This window comes from Plecotus auritus (genome assembly GCF_963455305.1).
Source record: "Plecotus auritus genome assembly, chromosome: 6".
NCBI lineage: Eukaryota > Metazoa > Chordata > Mammalia > Chiroptera > Vespertilionidae > Plecotus > Plecotus auritus.
The window spans coordinates 166193262-166208621 of record NC_137773.1 but is presented as its reverse complement, the minus strand read 5'-3'; the positions used below and the strand labels follow the sequence as shown (position 1 = coordinate 166208621).

Genomic DNA, 15360 nt, shown 5'->3' with positions numbered 1-15360 from the left:
ACAGAAGATTTTCTCAAGAGGTTTCTTAGCATTATGGCTTTATCTTCTCAACCGCACATGCTCAACCACCCAAACTGTCTCCCCCAGTTCATAGGCACCCCAACTTCCAAACTTTTTGTTTGGAAATCTCCATTCCCCTTGGTCAGATCTCAGCTCTTGTCTCATTTCTGTTTTATATTTTTATTTTATGTGTACATGGAGGATATTGAATATTTTCTGCATGAATAAAGGACGACCTTGGTTCATACTATAATTATGTCTCTAACTAGTTTTTACTTTTCCTGGGGGCTAAGACTGTATCATACACATGATCAAGATTGTTTCTTTTTTTAAATATATTTTTATTGATTTCAGAGAGGGTAGGGAAAGGGAGAGAGAAGAATCTCTTATTTTTATTTTATCAATGATGAGAAAGAATCATAGATAGGTTGCCTCCTGCAGACCCCCCACTGGAGATTGAGCCCACAACCCAGGCATGTGCCCTGATCTGGAATCAAACTGTGATCTCCTGGTTCATAGGTTGACACTCAACCACTGAGCCATACCGGCCGGGCAAGATTGTTTCTTCAATATATATAAGAGGTGTTCAGTGTATTTATAAAAGAGTGAATTCCGCCTAGCCGGTTTGGCTCAGGGGATAGCATGTTGGCCTGTGGACCAAAAGGTCTCCGGTTTGATTCCAGTCAAGGTCACCTACGTCGGTTACAGGCTCCTGGTCTGGGCGCATGCAGGAGGCAATCAGTTGAGGTGTTTCTCCCACATCAATATTTCTCTCTGTCTTTCTCTCTTTCTTCCTAAAAATCAATGGAAAAATATCCTCAAGTGAGAAATAAAAATAATAATAATAAAATAAAAATAAAAGAATGAATTTCCAGGTTGTCTCCCCAACAAAATAGAATACCTAGTAAGGGATTATGGGAAGCAGGACAAGGAAGGGGAGGCAGACAAGTAAGGGTACAATTGTAGATGAATTCATGGACTTGGTCTGATCCTGTAGGAGATCTGGAGCATAAATTACAACTCTGAGTTCATTCAATCTTAAGGCAAGGGAGCTGGGCTTTGTATGGCTTCACTAGTGGGTGGCTGGCTACCAGCCACCTTGGGGGATGTGAACTCCCAGGCATCGCCAAGCTTCCAACTAGAGGTGGCGCCAACCCTCTGAAGAAGGTTGCTGGTATAGCCTGAGGAGGTTCTGAGGGGAGATGAGCAGGGTGCCCATGTGTGCACTGCACCTGACAACAAGCAGTCTTCCAGGGCTTCTTTGATTCATTCTGTGCAATATTCTCCTACTAATCCTTGCTTATCTATGTGCGACCTCTTTATGTTGGTTTATACAAAACAAGAAAAAAATTTAAATTATTCTTAAAAACAAATAGTCCAAAGATTTATATCTAAAAAAGGAAACCGTGCAAGTGCTGGACGAAGACTCAGATCTGCTTTGGGAAGTGGGAGCTCGGGAAGGTTCAGTTGCTCTACAGAAGGAAATGGAAAGAATTTGGTTTTCATGTGTGTGTGTTTTTTTTCTTCTGAAAGGGCAAGCACAGAGGAGGGAGGAGTGAGTACAACAACAAGAGATGTAGCCAAAAGACTTCTGAGAACAAGAGTGATTTGATTTTAAGATGCTTATGTGGCTCCACCTCCCTAAACACTCACTGTAGACTGCTACATGCTCAAAACCTTGGGTAAATAGGAGTTGTGTTGGTAGGAAGACTAAGGAATGGATTGAAGGCAGGGTAGAGAGCAAGGAACAGCCCCAAGCTGCATAATGAAAAACAAGAATTCAGTGGTGGCAGCCACAGCCAGTAGGGCCATGAGACCATAACTCCACTGGGAATTCACAGAGATCTTGGTCAGGGCATTGGTTTCATTTTCCCTAAGGCCTGGAATATGAACATTCAAGGCAATATTATCTAGATTATTCTGATATCTGGATCATGCTAAGGAAGCTAAAAGCACTTCAAAATATTTTTATGAGATGCTTTTATAAAATGAGATAGTATCATAATATGGGATACGTTATGTGAGTTGTGTAAAAACACAAAATAGCCCAGCTGGCATGGCTCAATGGTTGAGCGTCAACCTATGAACCAGGAGGTCACGGTTCCATTCCTGGTCAGGTCATATACCCAGGTTTCGGGCTCGATGTCCAGTGTGGGGTGTGCAGAAGGCAGCCAATCAATGTTTCTGTCTCATCATTGATATTTCTATCTCTCTCTCCCTTTCCCTTCCTCTCTGAAATAAATATATATATATATATATATATATTTAAAAAAAAAAAAAACACATAAAATAAGGAAGAGACAAAGCAGAATCAGAACCAGATACTGTATTAAGATTCCTACTTCAGTCTTCTCCTATATAAATTGTTGTTCCCAGTAGCAGTGTGCAACGGCAGGAGCAGAGTTACTGACTGAATCTGAGGCTTCTCTGAAAACCTTCATAATGAAACAGGGAGCCTCAAAATGAGTTCATTTAAATCCCTTCTCTGTCATTCCTATCTGGGAAGCTGTTCACCCAACTCACGTTGGCCCAACTCCAAAAAGGAGGGTGGCTAAAACATCCTCTTCTATGATGAGTTAATTTCCTCTATTCCATCCTTCTTTGTAAAAACTTAACAAACTTTGATATTAGGAAAAGTGTTCTGTTCATGACCTGAAAACTTTTAGAATGGTGCAGAGCAACTCCTGAGACTAGGAAGTCATTTGATGCATTTCATTAAAGTAAGAAAGGGTTTGGAATTTTTAAGAAACAGCAATTAGTGATTCCCTGTGATTTTGGGATACAGGGGTGGGTAAGTTGTAAATATGTTAAACAGAGTTTATTTGGTATTATTTTTTTAATTTAATAATTATTAGTCACCATGGCAAATTTCAAGTTTTGTCCAGAACAATAAAATGATTATGTAGCCTCCCAGAGGGAATATGGCTACAACCGGTTCTTATAGCTCATAGATACACAGAGGCTGGGAGCTGGGGGCAGACTTGCTTAGATCTTGTCTTAGTCTGAGTTTCTCTAAAGGCAAGGATTTGGGTGCAAGTAGCTGATTCAGGAAGTGATAGCTGGAAGGGTGGTGAGAGAATGGGGAAGTGAAACCTGGAAGGAAGGAAAACCAAGAAAGGGACATTTATGAATAAAGTTACTACGGGGCAACCGGGCCTCAATCCCTCTGGGGACTATGTAGAATACTTAGAATTGTGTCACAGAGAAGCAAGGAAGCTGGGGTATCTATCCACCAATTCCTGAACCTCCTTGGTTGAAGGTCACTCTGAGGTCCTAACTCTACAGCATACTCTCGTTGCCAGGGAAACCCATCTGGGAGAGCAATGTAGGAATTGAATGTATAAAAAAATGCCTGCAGGTAGGGGCACTGAGAGTTTGGAATCCCTTTTCCCTGGCTTAATAGTTATGTGACTTTTATTCTCTAAGCTTCAATTTACTCATCTATAGATTATTATGATGACAATAATCAAACCTTATAGGGCTTCTATGAGAATTAAATGACAAAAGACATGTATGCAAAATGTTTAGAAAATTCCCAGGAGGAGATTTAATAATATAATTATCATGATATTCCTGTAATATTCATTAAACTAATTCATTAAATTAACTATGGTTTCCTCATACTTTGGAAAGGTGATTACTCATTGGCATTAGTTGCTTTTTTTAAAATAAAAAGCAATATAATGTTTTTTTCTTAATAGATTTTCAGGTTCATTGTGTTTGCAATTGTTAATTTCATCATTCACAAATATTTGTTAGATGTGTGGGCTTTCATTAACTGAGCTGACTTCAGTTCTCTGGAAACCTCACATTTTTCACTGCTGCCACAAGTAGAAAAACAACTAAAATGCCTTCACTTCACCTCTCCCTGAATGCCAATGCAAAACATAATAAATGCATTCATATTTTCCAACCACAACATAAATTTCTAGAGATATTCTGCATAGACTTAACTAAAGTTTCCCTTGATAAACACAGGTTCTTACATTTTCATTTTATTTATTTTTGCCTAAGCATCTACCAAAGTGGAGGTAATATTACAAGCTCACAGATGGTTTGCTGTAAATAGCAATTTTTTGTACATGGATCAAATTCTCTTCCACAAATTTATCTATGAGTTCTGAATGATTTGGGATTATAAAGTACCTCTCTCCTTACCTGTTTACAGTTTCACTCTCAAAATGATGCTTTAAGCTATTTATCTTGAATATCAACACTCAAATTATACAGTCCCTATACTCCCTTGCCCCAAAATAAGCATAGCATTGCAGTTAAGACTAAGAGATTTGGGGTTCGACTATCTGGATTTAAATTTTGGCTTTGCCATTTGTTAGCTGAGTGAACATGGTGAATATGGGCAAGTTACTTAATCTCCCTTTGCCTCTGTACCTCCATCTGTACAATAGGGGAGGTTAATAGTACCTACTTCATAAATTTGTGATGAGAACTAAATGAGCTAATATTTGCAAAGTGCTTGGAACAACATCTGGTTCTTAATAAATGCTACCTAAGAGTTTGATAAAGAACTTTATAAATGTTGACTGTTTAGTATTTAATATGTACTTTCCCTTTTATGGTTGATGCTTTGAGTGGGTCAGGTGGAAACCAGAACAGGAAATCATTGCTTTATTGAGGCTGTCACTATTTTTTGTCTGGACAATTGTATTGAACTCCTAAGAGGTCTTGTTTCTAACCTCCTCTCTTTCCAGACCATCTCATCTATTGCTATTGGTAGCTCTAGTCATGTTGCTAGGTTTTTTTTGTGTGTGTTTTTAATGTTGATGGCTTTCTATTTTTCATTGTGAGACTTCACTAAGTTTCTGCCAGAAATACCTTTCCTAACTACACAGGAAAATGAACATCTGCCATGAGATCTATAAACTAAACCAAGAAGACACAAGAGAAAATGTCTTTGAAGGCTTAGCCAGGAGTAGCTGCTGATCAGTTTTCTAACTTACAATTGGATTTGGTTTTCTTTTCTTTTCAATGTCATGTAAAACTTGGATTAAATGAGTAAATTTTTCATGTGTCCTCCTTATTAATAAAGTGGTTCACCAGGTTAACTTAATTGGCATTTTAAAGCTAAACGCTCAAATGACAGTGGCCAAGTACTGCTAATATTGTCATTGCACATGACAAGACTGCTAGAATGCAAATAAAGTGCCATTTGGGACAAAACACCCAGTCTCAGGCAACTGGGTAGGAACTGATTTTATGGGAGTTAATGGGTAATTTTTTAATCTTAAACATTTTTTAAAACCATCTATCATAAGGTGGAAACTTTATTTTTGAAAATATCAGATTGGTGGATCCTTGCAGCCTGGGCAAGAAATTTCACGTAAATGCAGTGGCTCCCAGTGATATTTTCATGGCCTTTCTTACCACAATGGAACTCATCTTTGACATGTTTGACAGGAAAATATCACCTTGATAATAACAAAGCACCAAATTTTCCTTCTTGAGCAAGACCAGAGACTTAACCTCTGAGCCTCAGCTGTCTCAGGTGGCCTGAACATTCATGTACATATCCCCCTTCAGCTTTGAGAAGGGATTTTTGTGATCTGTCTTTGCTAGGCCATCCAATGCCCCCACTCGAGTACCTAACCCAGTGCCATTCTGGACAGATATTTGAAGTATGGTTTCCAACTAGCAGTGTGGTGATTTGTCTCTTAGAATTCATGTGGAAAATAAAGTCCCACATCAGAACAAAGTCCACTCAAAGTTTCCACTGTTATCACAAATAATGAACAAATAGGTCAGGAAGTCAGTCTCTTGTATTTAAATGACCTATTTCAGTCTTGTTGCCAGTTAAAAATAGACTTGTGCTCCCAGATATATTTTAGTGACCGAACGTGAAAGAATGTAGATGTTTCCTACACTATTTTGTTCCCTAATGTTCCTACCCACTTTCTTCATCTCCTTATTCTTTTTAAGAGGAATTCAGAAAAAAGAAGGTTTTAAGTGAAAGTAATATTTTATTTAGATCTTTTAAAGAAAGGCTGTGTGCATACAAGGAGTATTATTATTTGGGTAGCTAATTCTCAACTTCTGTTTTCATTTTATTTCTTTTAAGATTATTTGGAAGGCTGTGGGCTCGATCCCCAGCGCGGGCTCAGTGGTTGAGCATCGACCTATGAACCAGGAGGTCACGGTTCAATTCCTGGTTAGGGCACCTGCGGGGGTTACGGCTCGATCCCCACTGGGGACCGTGGAGAAGGCAGCCAATCGATGATTCTCTCTCATCATTGATGTTTCTCTCTTTCTCTCCCTCTCCCTTCCTCTCTGAAACCAATAAAACATATATTTAAAAGAAAGATTATTTGAGAGACCACAGAAGGCAGATATCCTGGGCTTAAGTCATGGATCTGAAATCATGAGCAAGACCAGAGACTTAACCTCTGAGCCTCAGCTGTCTCTAAAATGGGGATGTAATACCTCCCATACAGGGTTGCCTGGAGGATTGAAAGATCTAACATAGGTTACGGTGAGCTCTTTAGGCAACAGCTTTGTGAAGCCCAGTTCTCACTGGGCCCATGCCTGCTTCCTACACGAGCTACTGCTTGCATTTCCTATTTGTTGTCTCTGATAATTTGGGCATCATCAGGCATCTGCACGGCAAGTTTCCTAAACGGTGTAGTCAGGAACCCCGGAGTGCTGCAGCAAACTCAGCAAGAGCTGGGTATTTTAAGTCTTAAAGGGAAACAGTGGCATCTGTTAGACATGGAATGTACCACTGGCTCGAAGGAGTTCACAGTTTCAACATTAAATTGTAATACATTTCTTTCACTGATATCATATCTTTGCAAGACTGTGTTTTCTGAGGTTGTTGTGATAACAGCAAGTGCTGCATGGAAATCACCGTACAGCAGGATGAAGATGGCAGTATCCAGTCTAATTCCAAGGTTTGAGGAGTTGCGCAGTGACCTACAGGCACAGACATCTTATTAACATGTAAGTATGGTTATGTAAGAATGAAACAAAAATGTATTTTTTCTAATTTATGTGTATTATTTTTTCAGATACCTAATAAGATCTTAGGACATGAATACTCACTGTTTGGATCTTTCTATCCAGTAATGGTTTTTTGTTTGTTTGGTCTAGAAATATGTGAAAAAAATGAGGTAATAAGAGTGCTGTGAATTAGAAACTTTGAGAACATTCTGGTCTGTTTAACCTAGAACAGGCAATAGTGATATGGAGAAATATGGAGATTTTTTTACTAGGTATGTAATCATAATAATAAATGTTAAAATAGTCAAGACTACATCTTGTAAATAAACATGCTATTCTCCAGGAAACCACTTCTTTAATTAGCTAATTCCTACACAGCCTTAAAACTCAACTCTGGTTTCCAACTCTTCAATCCCCATTCTCAGTGCCATCTAGATAAGGAGCCTCTCATCTAGACTTCCCAAAACCCTCTGCTTACCCAATCATAGCATCCTGGAAATGTTGATTTTCTTGTTTCTGTTTGAGTTTGTTTTGAGTTTATCTAAACAAACTTGCCCCAGCCAGTGTGGCTCAGTGGTTGAGCATCGACCTATGAACCAGGAGGTTATGGTTCGATTCCTGGTCAGGGCATATGCCCAGGTTGCTGGCTCACTCCCCAGTGCAGGCTCGATCCCCAGTGCAGGAGGCAGCCAATCAATGATTCTCTCTCATCATTGATGTTTCTGTCTATCTCTCCCTCTCCCTTCCTTTCAGAAATCAATTTTAAAAATATTTTTTAAAAATAAAAATAAATAAAATTTGTATCTATGGAACGTGGCACAGAGTCTAATTCATAAGTGCTCAGAATATATTTGTTGATGAGTTAATGAAACACACAGAGGGTATACACAGGTAATAGTAACCAGTGTTTACTAAGCATTTCATAGGTATTTCCAAAGTTATTCAAATGCCAGAATACTTTCTTATAACTGGAAAACTAGTTATAATTTAAAGACCATCTAGTGTGATTACTGAGTTACATAAGTTTCAGAAAGGTGAATGAAGACAACACAGGTCTAAGAGCAACCATCACTTTCGGTGTCAGGGACAGGTAGGGCTGAACCTAGAATCCAGGGCTCCTACATTTTATTTTTTCTATACTACATATTGCATCTGATCACAGGCAATTAAAATGTAAACTTCTTGTGGACAGACCCTCTTTTTTAAAAAATATACTTTTATTGATTTCAGAGAGGAAGGAAAAGGGAGAGATAGAAACATCAATGATGAGAGAGAATCATAGGTCGGCTGCCTCCTGCACACCCTCCGCCCCACTGAGGACTGAGCCTGCAACCTGGGCATGTGCCCTGACTGGGAATCCAACCGGACCTTTTGGTTCACAGGTAGCCACTCAACCACTGAGCCATGCCAGTTGGGCTGGAACCTCTTTTTATATTCTTCTGCAACCCTTGATGAATGGAACCTTTAGATACCTAAGGAATAGTAAGCACAATTTACTTTCTTGAGGTCCAGTTTCAGGGAAATTACAGTCAATTAAATATGGAAGAAATTTTACAACACAATACAATGTGAAACTCAAAAATACAGGAAAAAAAACACACAATAAACACAGAAAAGAGTCAGGTTTCTTTGAATTTGGAGTGTCTTATTATTGTTATTATTTTGTTATTGTGAACATTTCAAATGTCAATTTTCATTCACTTGTTCAACTTAAATCAATTGAGTGCCCAATATTGGCCGAGCACCATCTGAGAGAAAACAAAAGATCTTGGAGCTTTCTGCATCGTAGAGGAGACAACATTATACAGATCATTATTAAGTTGTAGTTGGAAATAGTTGGCAGGAAGGTAAATATAGTGTGCATTTAGGATATAGTAGAGACCACTTTAGACCCATTAAAATAGCTAAAACTAATAACCCCTAACTTACTAATATTGTGGAGGATATGGAGCAACTGGAACTCTCAAGCATTGCTGGTGGGGGTGTAATATGGTGCAGCCACTTTGGAAAAGCAGTTTGATAGTTTCTCATCCTTCCTATATAATAAAACCCTAATATGCAAATCGACCAAACGGCAGAACAACTGGTTGCCATGACGTGCACTGACCACCAGGGGGCAGACGCTCAATGCAGGAGCTGCCCCCTGGTGGTCAGTGTGTTCCCACAGGGGGAGCACTGCTCAGCCAGAAGCCGGGCTTACGGCTGGCGAGTGCAGCAGCAGTGGCGGGAGCCTCTCCTGCCTCCACTGCAGGCAGGCGGTAAGGAGTGAGGGATTCCAGACTGTGAGAGCCCCAGACAACGAGAGGGATGTCTGACTGCTGGCTTAGGCACGATCCCCCAGGGGATGGGGCCTAAGCTGGCAGAAGGACATCCCCCACGGGGTTAAGGACTGTGAGAGGGTGCATGCTGGGCTGAGGGACCCCCAGTCATGCACCGGGCCTCTAGTACACTTATAAGAACTAATAATTCCAGTTGAAAGGAACCAAAGTTTTGCCTTTTTAAAGCTGGTTACTAAGAAAAGACTCAGAATCTTTGACTCTTCTTCCCTTTCCTGACTAAGAGATTCTGATAGAAAAACTTGCTCCAGGAAAGAAATCTTAACCTCAGCTTAATCTGAATTGAGTATGGCAGGCGGGAAGATGTCAAGCAGAGGCCTGTTTACCGGATCCCCCTTTGTCTCATTGTTTCTAGGTTGCCTAGCAAAAAATTGCCTGCCTTGTTCTGTTCTTCCTTATCTGCAAATGGCCCATTCTGGTTTTTGGAATCTTAAGATTCCCCCTCTCCTTTATCCAAGATAACATATATACCTAATTTACTTCACTATCTGGAATGTTTATACTTATGTGAATTCCCCCGGCACATGTATTGAAATTGGTTTTCATCTGTTAATTTGATTAGCCCAGCTAGAATTTAGAAGGTGGGAGAAAAATTATTATTATTTTTTATCCCCCACAGAGTCCATGGTATTGTACCCAATAGAAATGAACACAATTGTCCTCACAATGACTTGAACATAAATGATTATAGCAGCTTTATATATAATTACATAAAACTGGAAACAAAGCAAATGTCTGTAACCAGGTGAATGAGTCAGCAATTGTGATGCTTCCGTACAATGGATAATACTGAGCAATCAAAAGGGACTAACACTACAACAGCACGGGATGAATCCCAAAAAATTACGCTAAGAAAGAAACCCGACTCAAAAAGAGAACAGAAGCTTGAAACAGACTGACAAATCTCAGAGGGAAGGCGGGGGTGGAGAGGTGGGTGGGGAGACATTAACGGGGAATTTACATGCATATATGCATAGGCGTGGACACAGTGTGGTGAAGGCCTGGGATCTGCGGGTGCAGGGTGGAGGGGGTCAGTGTGTGTGGGGTGGGGAGGGGAGGAGAAGGGCACTTCTGTAATACTTTTGACAATAAAGATAAATTTGGAAAAAAAAAGTGTAGACTCTATGAAGTTATGTAATGTAAAAGAACAGAAAAAACTACGCTAAAGTGAAATCAGATTAGAATTGCCTAGGGAGCAGTGGGTATTGACTGGGAAGTTCCCCGAGTGATGGAAATGTGTTACATCTTCATTGCGGGGGGGTGGGGGGGGGCGGTTTACACTGGTGAATACATTTGCCAGAACTCATGGACTGTACACTTAAAATCTGTGCATTTTACTCTATGGAAACTAAAACGCAGTTAAAAATGAAAAAGGCACAGTCACCCAATCAGTAGTGGTGGTGGCTGGAAACCGGTCATGATGTTTCTTTAAGGAAGGAGTGTATTCTACGAGGTAAAAACAAACAAACAAACTGGAGCGGGGCTGGGGAAGAGGGCTCCCAAATACCAGCTACTTTCCCAAATGCTGACTTTAAGGGGAGGAAAACTGGGAAACTTTCTACATTTTGCCGGGCGAGGGCAGGGCGCTGTGATAGCGGGTGACGGAGGACAGCCGGGCTCCAGGGATTGCCGAGCGAGTGCCACCCTAACGCCCTCCGCCTGGGCTCCCATTCGCCCAGCGGTTCCAGCAGTCACTGCCGCCGCCGCCGCAGCCGCCGCCGCCGCCGCCGAGCTCTAGTCTAGACCCGCGGAAGCTCGCCGACGTCGTGCTGACGTCACGCGCGTGCTGACGTCGCCGGCGGCCGCGGCCTCTGAAGCGGGCTGGGTGTCGGGGGGCGCCGAGTTTGACTAGTTTGGGGGCCGCTGGGCGCCTGGCGCCGCTCCCGCCGCCCGCCGAGCCCCGCGAGCCGCCCCTCGGCCCGACCCGGCGCGTCCCGCCCGTTCCCGCGGGGACCCGCACTGGCGGCTGGGCGGCCCCCGGCGAAAGTCGGCCCCTGGCGGGCAGGCGGGCGGGCGGGCGGGCGGCCGCGGCCATGGAGCCCCGCAGCATGGAGTACTTCAGCGCCCAGGTGCAGCAGAAGGACGTCGGCGGCCGCCAGCAGGTCGGCCAGGAGCTGCTGCTGTACCTCGGCCTCCCCGGAGCCATCCCGGACCTGGAGGAGGACGTGGGGAGCCTGGGCAAGACGATCGACGCCCTCACCGGCTGGGTGGGCTCGAGCAACTACCGGGTAAGCGGCGGCGGCGCGGCCGGGCTGGGCACGCCCTCCCTGGCCAGCCCTTTAATTCCGGACGTGCGGGTCCGGCCCGGCGAGCCCCCTTGGGGGCACCGGGTTCCGCGGAACCACCCTGGAAAGGGAAACCCGGGGACCCGCGGGTCCTCGGGCGAGCCTGCCTCTCCGAATCGGAGCAGGGGACTGACTTCCCATCACGACCAAGTTTTTCCGTAATTGTGAACAATGACAAATTCAGCGATTCCCCGACATGGTGCTGCGTTATTGGCATTAGGACACAATGTTTAATCATTAATTTTTAAAAAATCGGTGATAACTCACATAAAGGGCTCGAAGCCTTTTTCTTTTTTTTTTTTTTTTACATTTGTACGTCCCTAAGTAAGCACTGTTCTAGACCGAGACATAAGACGTTAGAATCCAGGTATTACAAAGAGATGTCAAGTTAATCCCTCTTTAATAAGTGATTTTTATCCTTAATCTCCTGTTTCCTTTTTCTTTTATAAATTTTGTGTCTGGAAGGTTGTGTTCTTCATCTCTAAAGCATCTTTTAGAGCTTACTTAGGTGCCGTTAAATCTTAATAACAAGATGCTAACTCCAGGGCATTACGTATTTGCTTTTTATTTACTGTCGACAGAAAGGAATTGAATGCTCGCTGTCATTTCGGTTTCACGCAGTTGAGGCCTGACCTCGGAGATGAAACCGTGTCCTAGCAGGTCAGCTGATGCAGAAAATAAATAAATACATAAGAGAATGAGGTACAAGAAAGATTAAGTGTTTCTGATGAGCCGGTAGTAGTAGGCAGGTTATAATGGAGCTACTTCGGGAGACCCGGTAAAAATGCTGTAATTAGCTTGTGTTGTAGTTTTTTAGCAGTTACTTTTCTTTCTAGTCTTCTGGTGGCAGTGTTGCTTTAAAATACTGGCCCAAACCTCCTATGGATGAAGTGAAGTATTCTTGGTAATATATGTTATAATTCAGTGAATAGGCTGTACTGTGAAAACTGTCCTCATAGAGAAGAAAGACATACTACAGTTATTATGAAGATTTAATAGTGAAATTTGTATGAGTTTTGGAAAGGATTGACTTTTACAGGATAATAAACAGTTTGAAAATTACTACCTTCGTGCTCCATTACATACTATCTCCTTTTTAACTTTGGAAAAAGTTAATATTTAATTACATATCACTACTGTGTGGGGATTATTCTTATTTCTTTGGAAGAAACAAGCCAAATTTACTTATACTTTAAGAAGGGCATATAAACACGAAGATAATTGATTTTATGTTGCAGCATAGGCTGTTACAGAAAGTCAGCTTTTTGGTAATGCTAGGGAATTCGGAACTCAATTCAAAGAGGAGACATGATTGTCACAAGGTAGTTTCATTTACTTGTACCAAGGAAAGGAGACCGGATTCATGTCCAAAGCTGTGTCTCTTGGAAGGGAGTGTTAGCCATTGCTTAAATACACTTCTTTGGTCATTTGCATGTTGGTTTCTTCTTTGTGGTTGGCTGCACATATCCCTGTTAGGTTCCTGTCAAACTTAGCTTGTTTACAGCTGTACCTGCAAAATGCTATGCTACATTTTAACATTTAGCAAGAATAACATTTAGTAATAACATTTAGAACTTCTCAGACCCTGAGACCCTTGTACTAACTAACTTAGTAATGCTTACTCCCTTTCTTTAGTGCTTGCTGGCTGGGGGTCATTTCACTTTTCAGATGTACAATCAGTGAATGGCATTTGAGCAGTCACATCTCTTGGCTTCTATAATACCACAGTATCTCAATTTTTCTTTAAGTCGCTCTGCACTACTTCACTCAAGTGCTGTGTTTTTCCTTTAACTAGTATTTAAGAGTTAGAATCCATCAGGTGCCTGACCCAAGTTCTCATCTCTTTACTACACATTCTCTCCATGCTCCTCACTAGATACTGTTGCTGGAGACAATTTCAGCAATCAGAAGAGATGCCTCAGTCTCCTACCGTCTTATCTATACACTTCCTTGTAGCTGTCCCCATATATTCTACTTTCTTCTCAGTTACAGTGCACGAATTGTCTATCTTATACCAATCCCTCCACATGCATATTAGATCCTATGCCCTTTTGCCTACTCAAAGACATTAATTCACCAATTCTGCTCTCTCCTTCCAGAATCGTTAGTTCTCTCCTTTCTACAGAATGCTGTATAGAAGCTTTTCTGACATTGTTAGAGGACATTCTAATTAGTTTGTTATTTATAACCTTAGTTGCTTCAAATTAGGTCATCATTTTTTACTCACGATACAATAAAACATTTCTCTTGGAGAAAGTGTGTCAGAATTTTTTAACGTGCACACAAATAGACAGTTGTAGTTAAATTTTAAATTATGCTGAACAAAATAAAATGTTCCTTTGGATTTGATAACACCTCAGAATTTGAGTGTCTTAACTGCCATCACATCAATCAATTGGAAGTGACTATGCTATGTGCTGGGTATTCTAGATTCTGATAATCCAGCTGTGAACAAGACTAACAATATTCATTCAGCCTCATTTGGATATTTATTGAAGACCTACCATGAGCAGCACTCAGTCTTCTGGGCACTTCTGATACAATAGGGGGGAAAATGACAGAAATCCTTGCCTTTATGGATGTAGATTTTAGTGGGGGAGAAGAATATAAACTAACATCAGTATGTTAGAAGGTGATATTTACTTTGGAGAAAAGCAGTGACGAGAATAGGGAGTGTTGGGCAGGATGCAGATGTTTGAATTTTAAACAGCTGGTCACTGAAGACCTCATGAGAGGGTGACTTAAATGAGATTGGAGAGTGAGATCCCTGCTGTCATGGAGATCCTATCAGAAAGAAGATGGATGAGTATACAAATTAGATAATTTCAGGTAACAAGTGCTTCTAAATCAACTGATGTGAAAGAATGAGGGTGTGGTGAGACTATTTTGCGTAGTCAAAGAAGTTAGGTGAAATTTGACTATGACATGAAAGAAATATAGGAGTGAAATATAGGCAGAGAAAACGGCAAATGCAGAGGCCCTAGTTCTGTTAAACATACAGAAGGCCAGTATGGCTAGAGCTTACAAATGAGTGAGATGTTAAGAGAATGAAGTTGGGGAGACAGGTGGAAAGAGACGTATAGGATTTTATTCTAAATCAATGGAGAGTTTTATGTAGAGGGGTGGCTCCTTTGTGGAGACTGAACTCTGAAAAGGAGCAGCAGGAGGAGCAGGGACATGATGGTGGCTAAGGCTGGTTTGGTCACATTGGCAATGCTCAGTAGAAGATTTGGAATATGTTTGGGGATAGGATAGGACCTCCCATTGGAATGAGTATGAGGGTTGAGAGAACTAGGGATAATTGCTTTGCTTGGGCACCAATAGAGGGTGCTGTTGATTGAAATGGAGAGGTCAGTCTTGGAGGTTAAAAATATGGGAATACATGTGTACACACACACACACACTGGCTTTTGACTTGTGGTAAGAACAGTCCTGTGATTTTAGGAGTCCCCAAAATTTAAAATGGTACTATGACAATAAAATGTCCTTTAAAGTGCAATTAAATATAATAACCACCATTTAAAGAGTCCTTAGCATCAGGCACTGTCTCAGGGTGGTTTATTTGCATTACCTCATTTTAATCTTTAAGGTGGCCTTATAAAGGCAGTACTATTATTTTCCTCATTTTGTAGAAAAGATGTATTTTGCTTTAGGTCACAGACCTGGTAAATTATTGGAGGAGTACTTAAACCTAGGGAGATGAGAATTTTCCTTCTCCTTTTCCTTTTCTGTCCTTCTATAAACCTCTTCAGTATCCTATCATTTGTCAGCTCTATTTTCACTTTTTT

General features: G+C 41.3%; 1 protein-coding gene across 30 annotated transcripts in view; it reads left to right on the top strand.

Annotated features, from left to right (window-relative positions):
- Window positions 1-11103: 11103 nt before the first annotated feature.
- Window positions 11104-15360, top strand: part of CLASP2 (cytoplasmic linker associated protein 2) — a 149307-nt gene continuing 145050 nt past the window's right edge. For 15 of the 30 annotated variants that reach the window (XM_080673650.1, XM_080673645.1, XM_080673642.1 and 12 more), the window contains exon 1: window positions 11209-11515. In XM_080673650.1, coding sequence (XP_080529776.1) covers window positions 11321-11515 — 195 coding nt within the window. In that variant the 5' untranslated portion in view covers window positions 11209-11320. Of the gene's footprint in view, window positions 11516-15360 lie in introns of all 30 variants that reach the window. The other 15 variants (XM_080673652.1, XM_080673649.1, XM_080673647.1 and 12 more) reach the window with 3 other exon arrangements.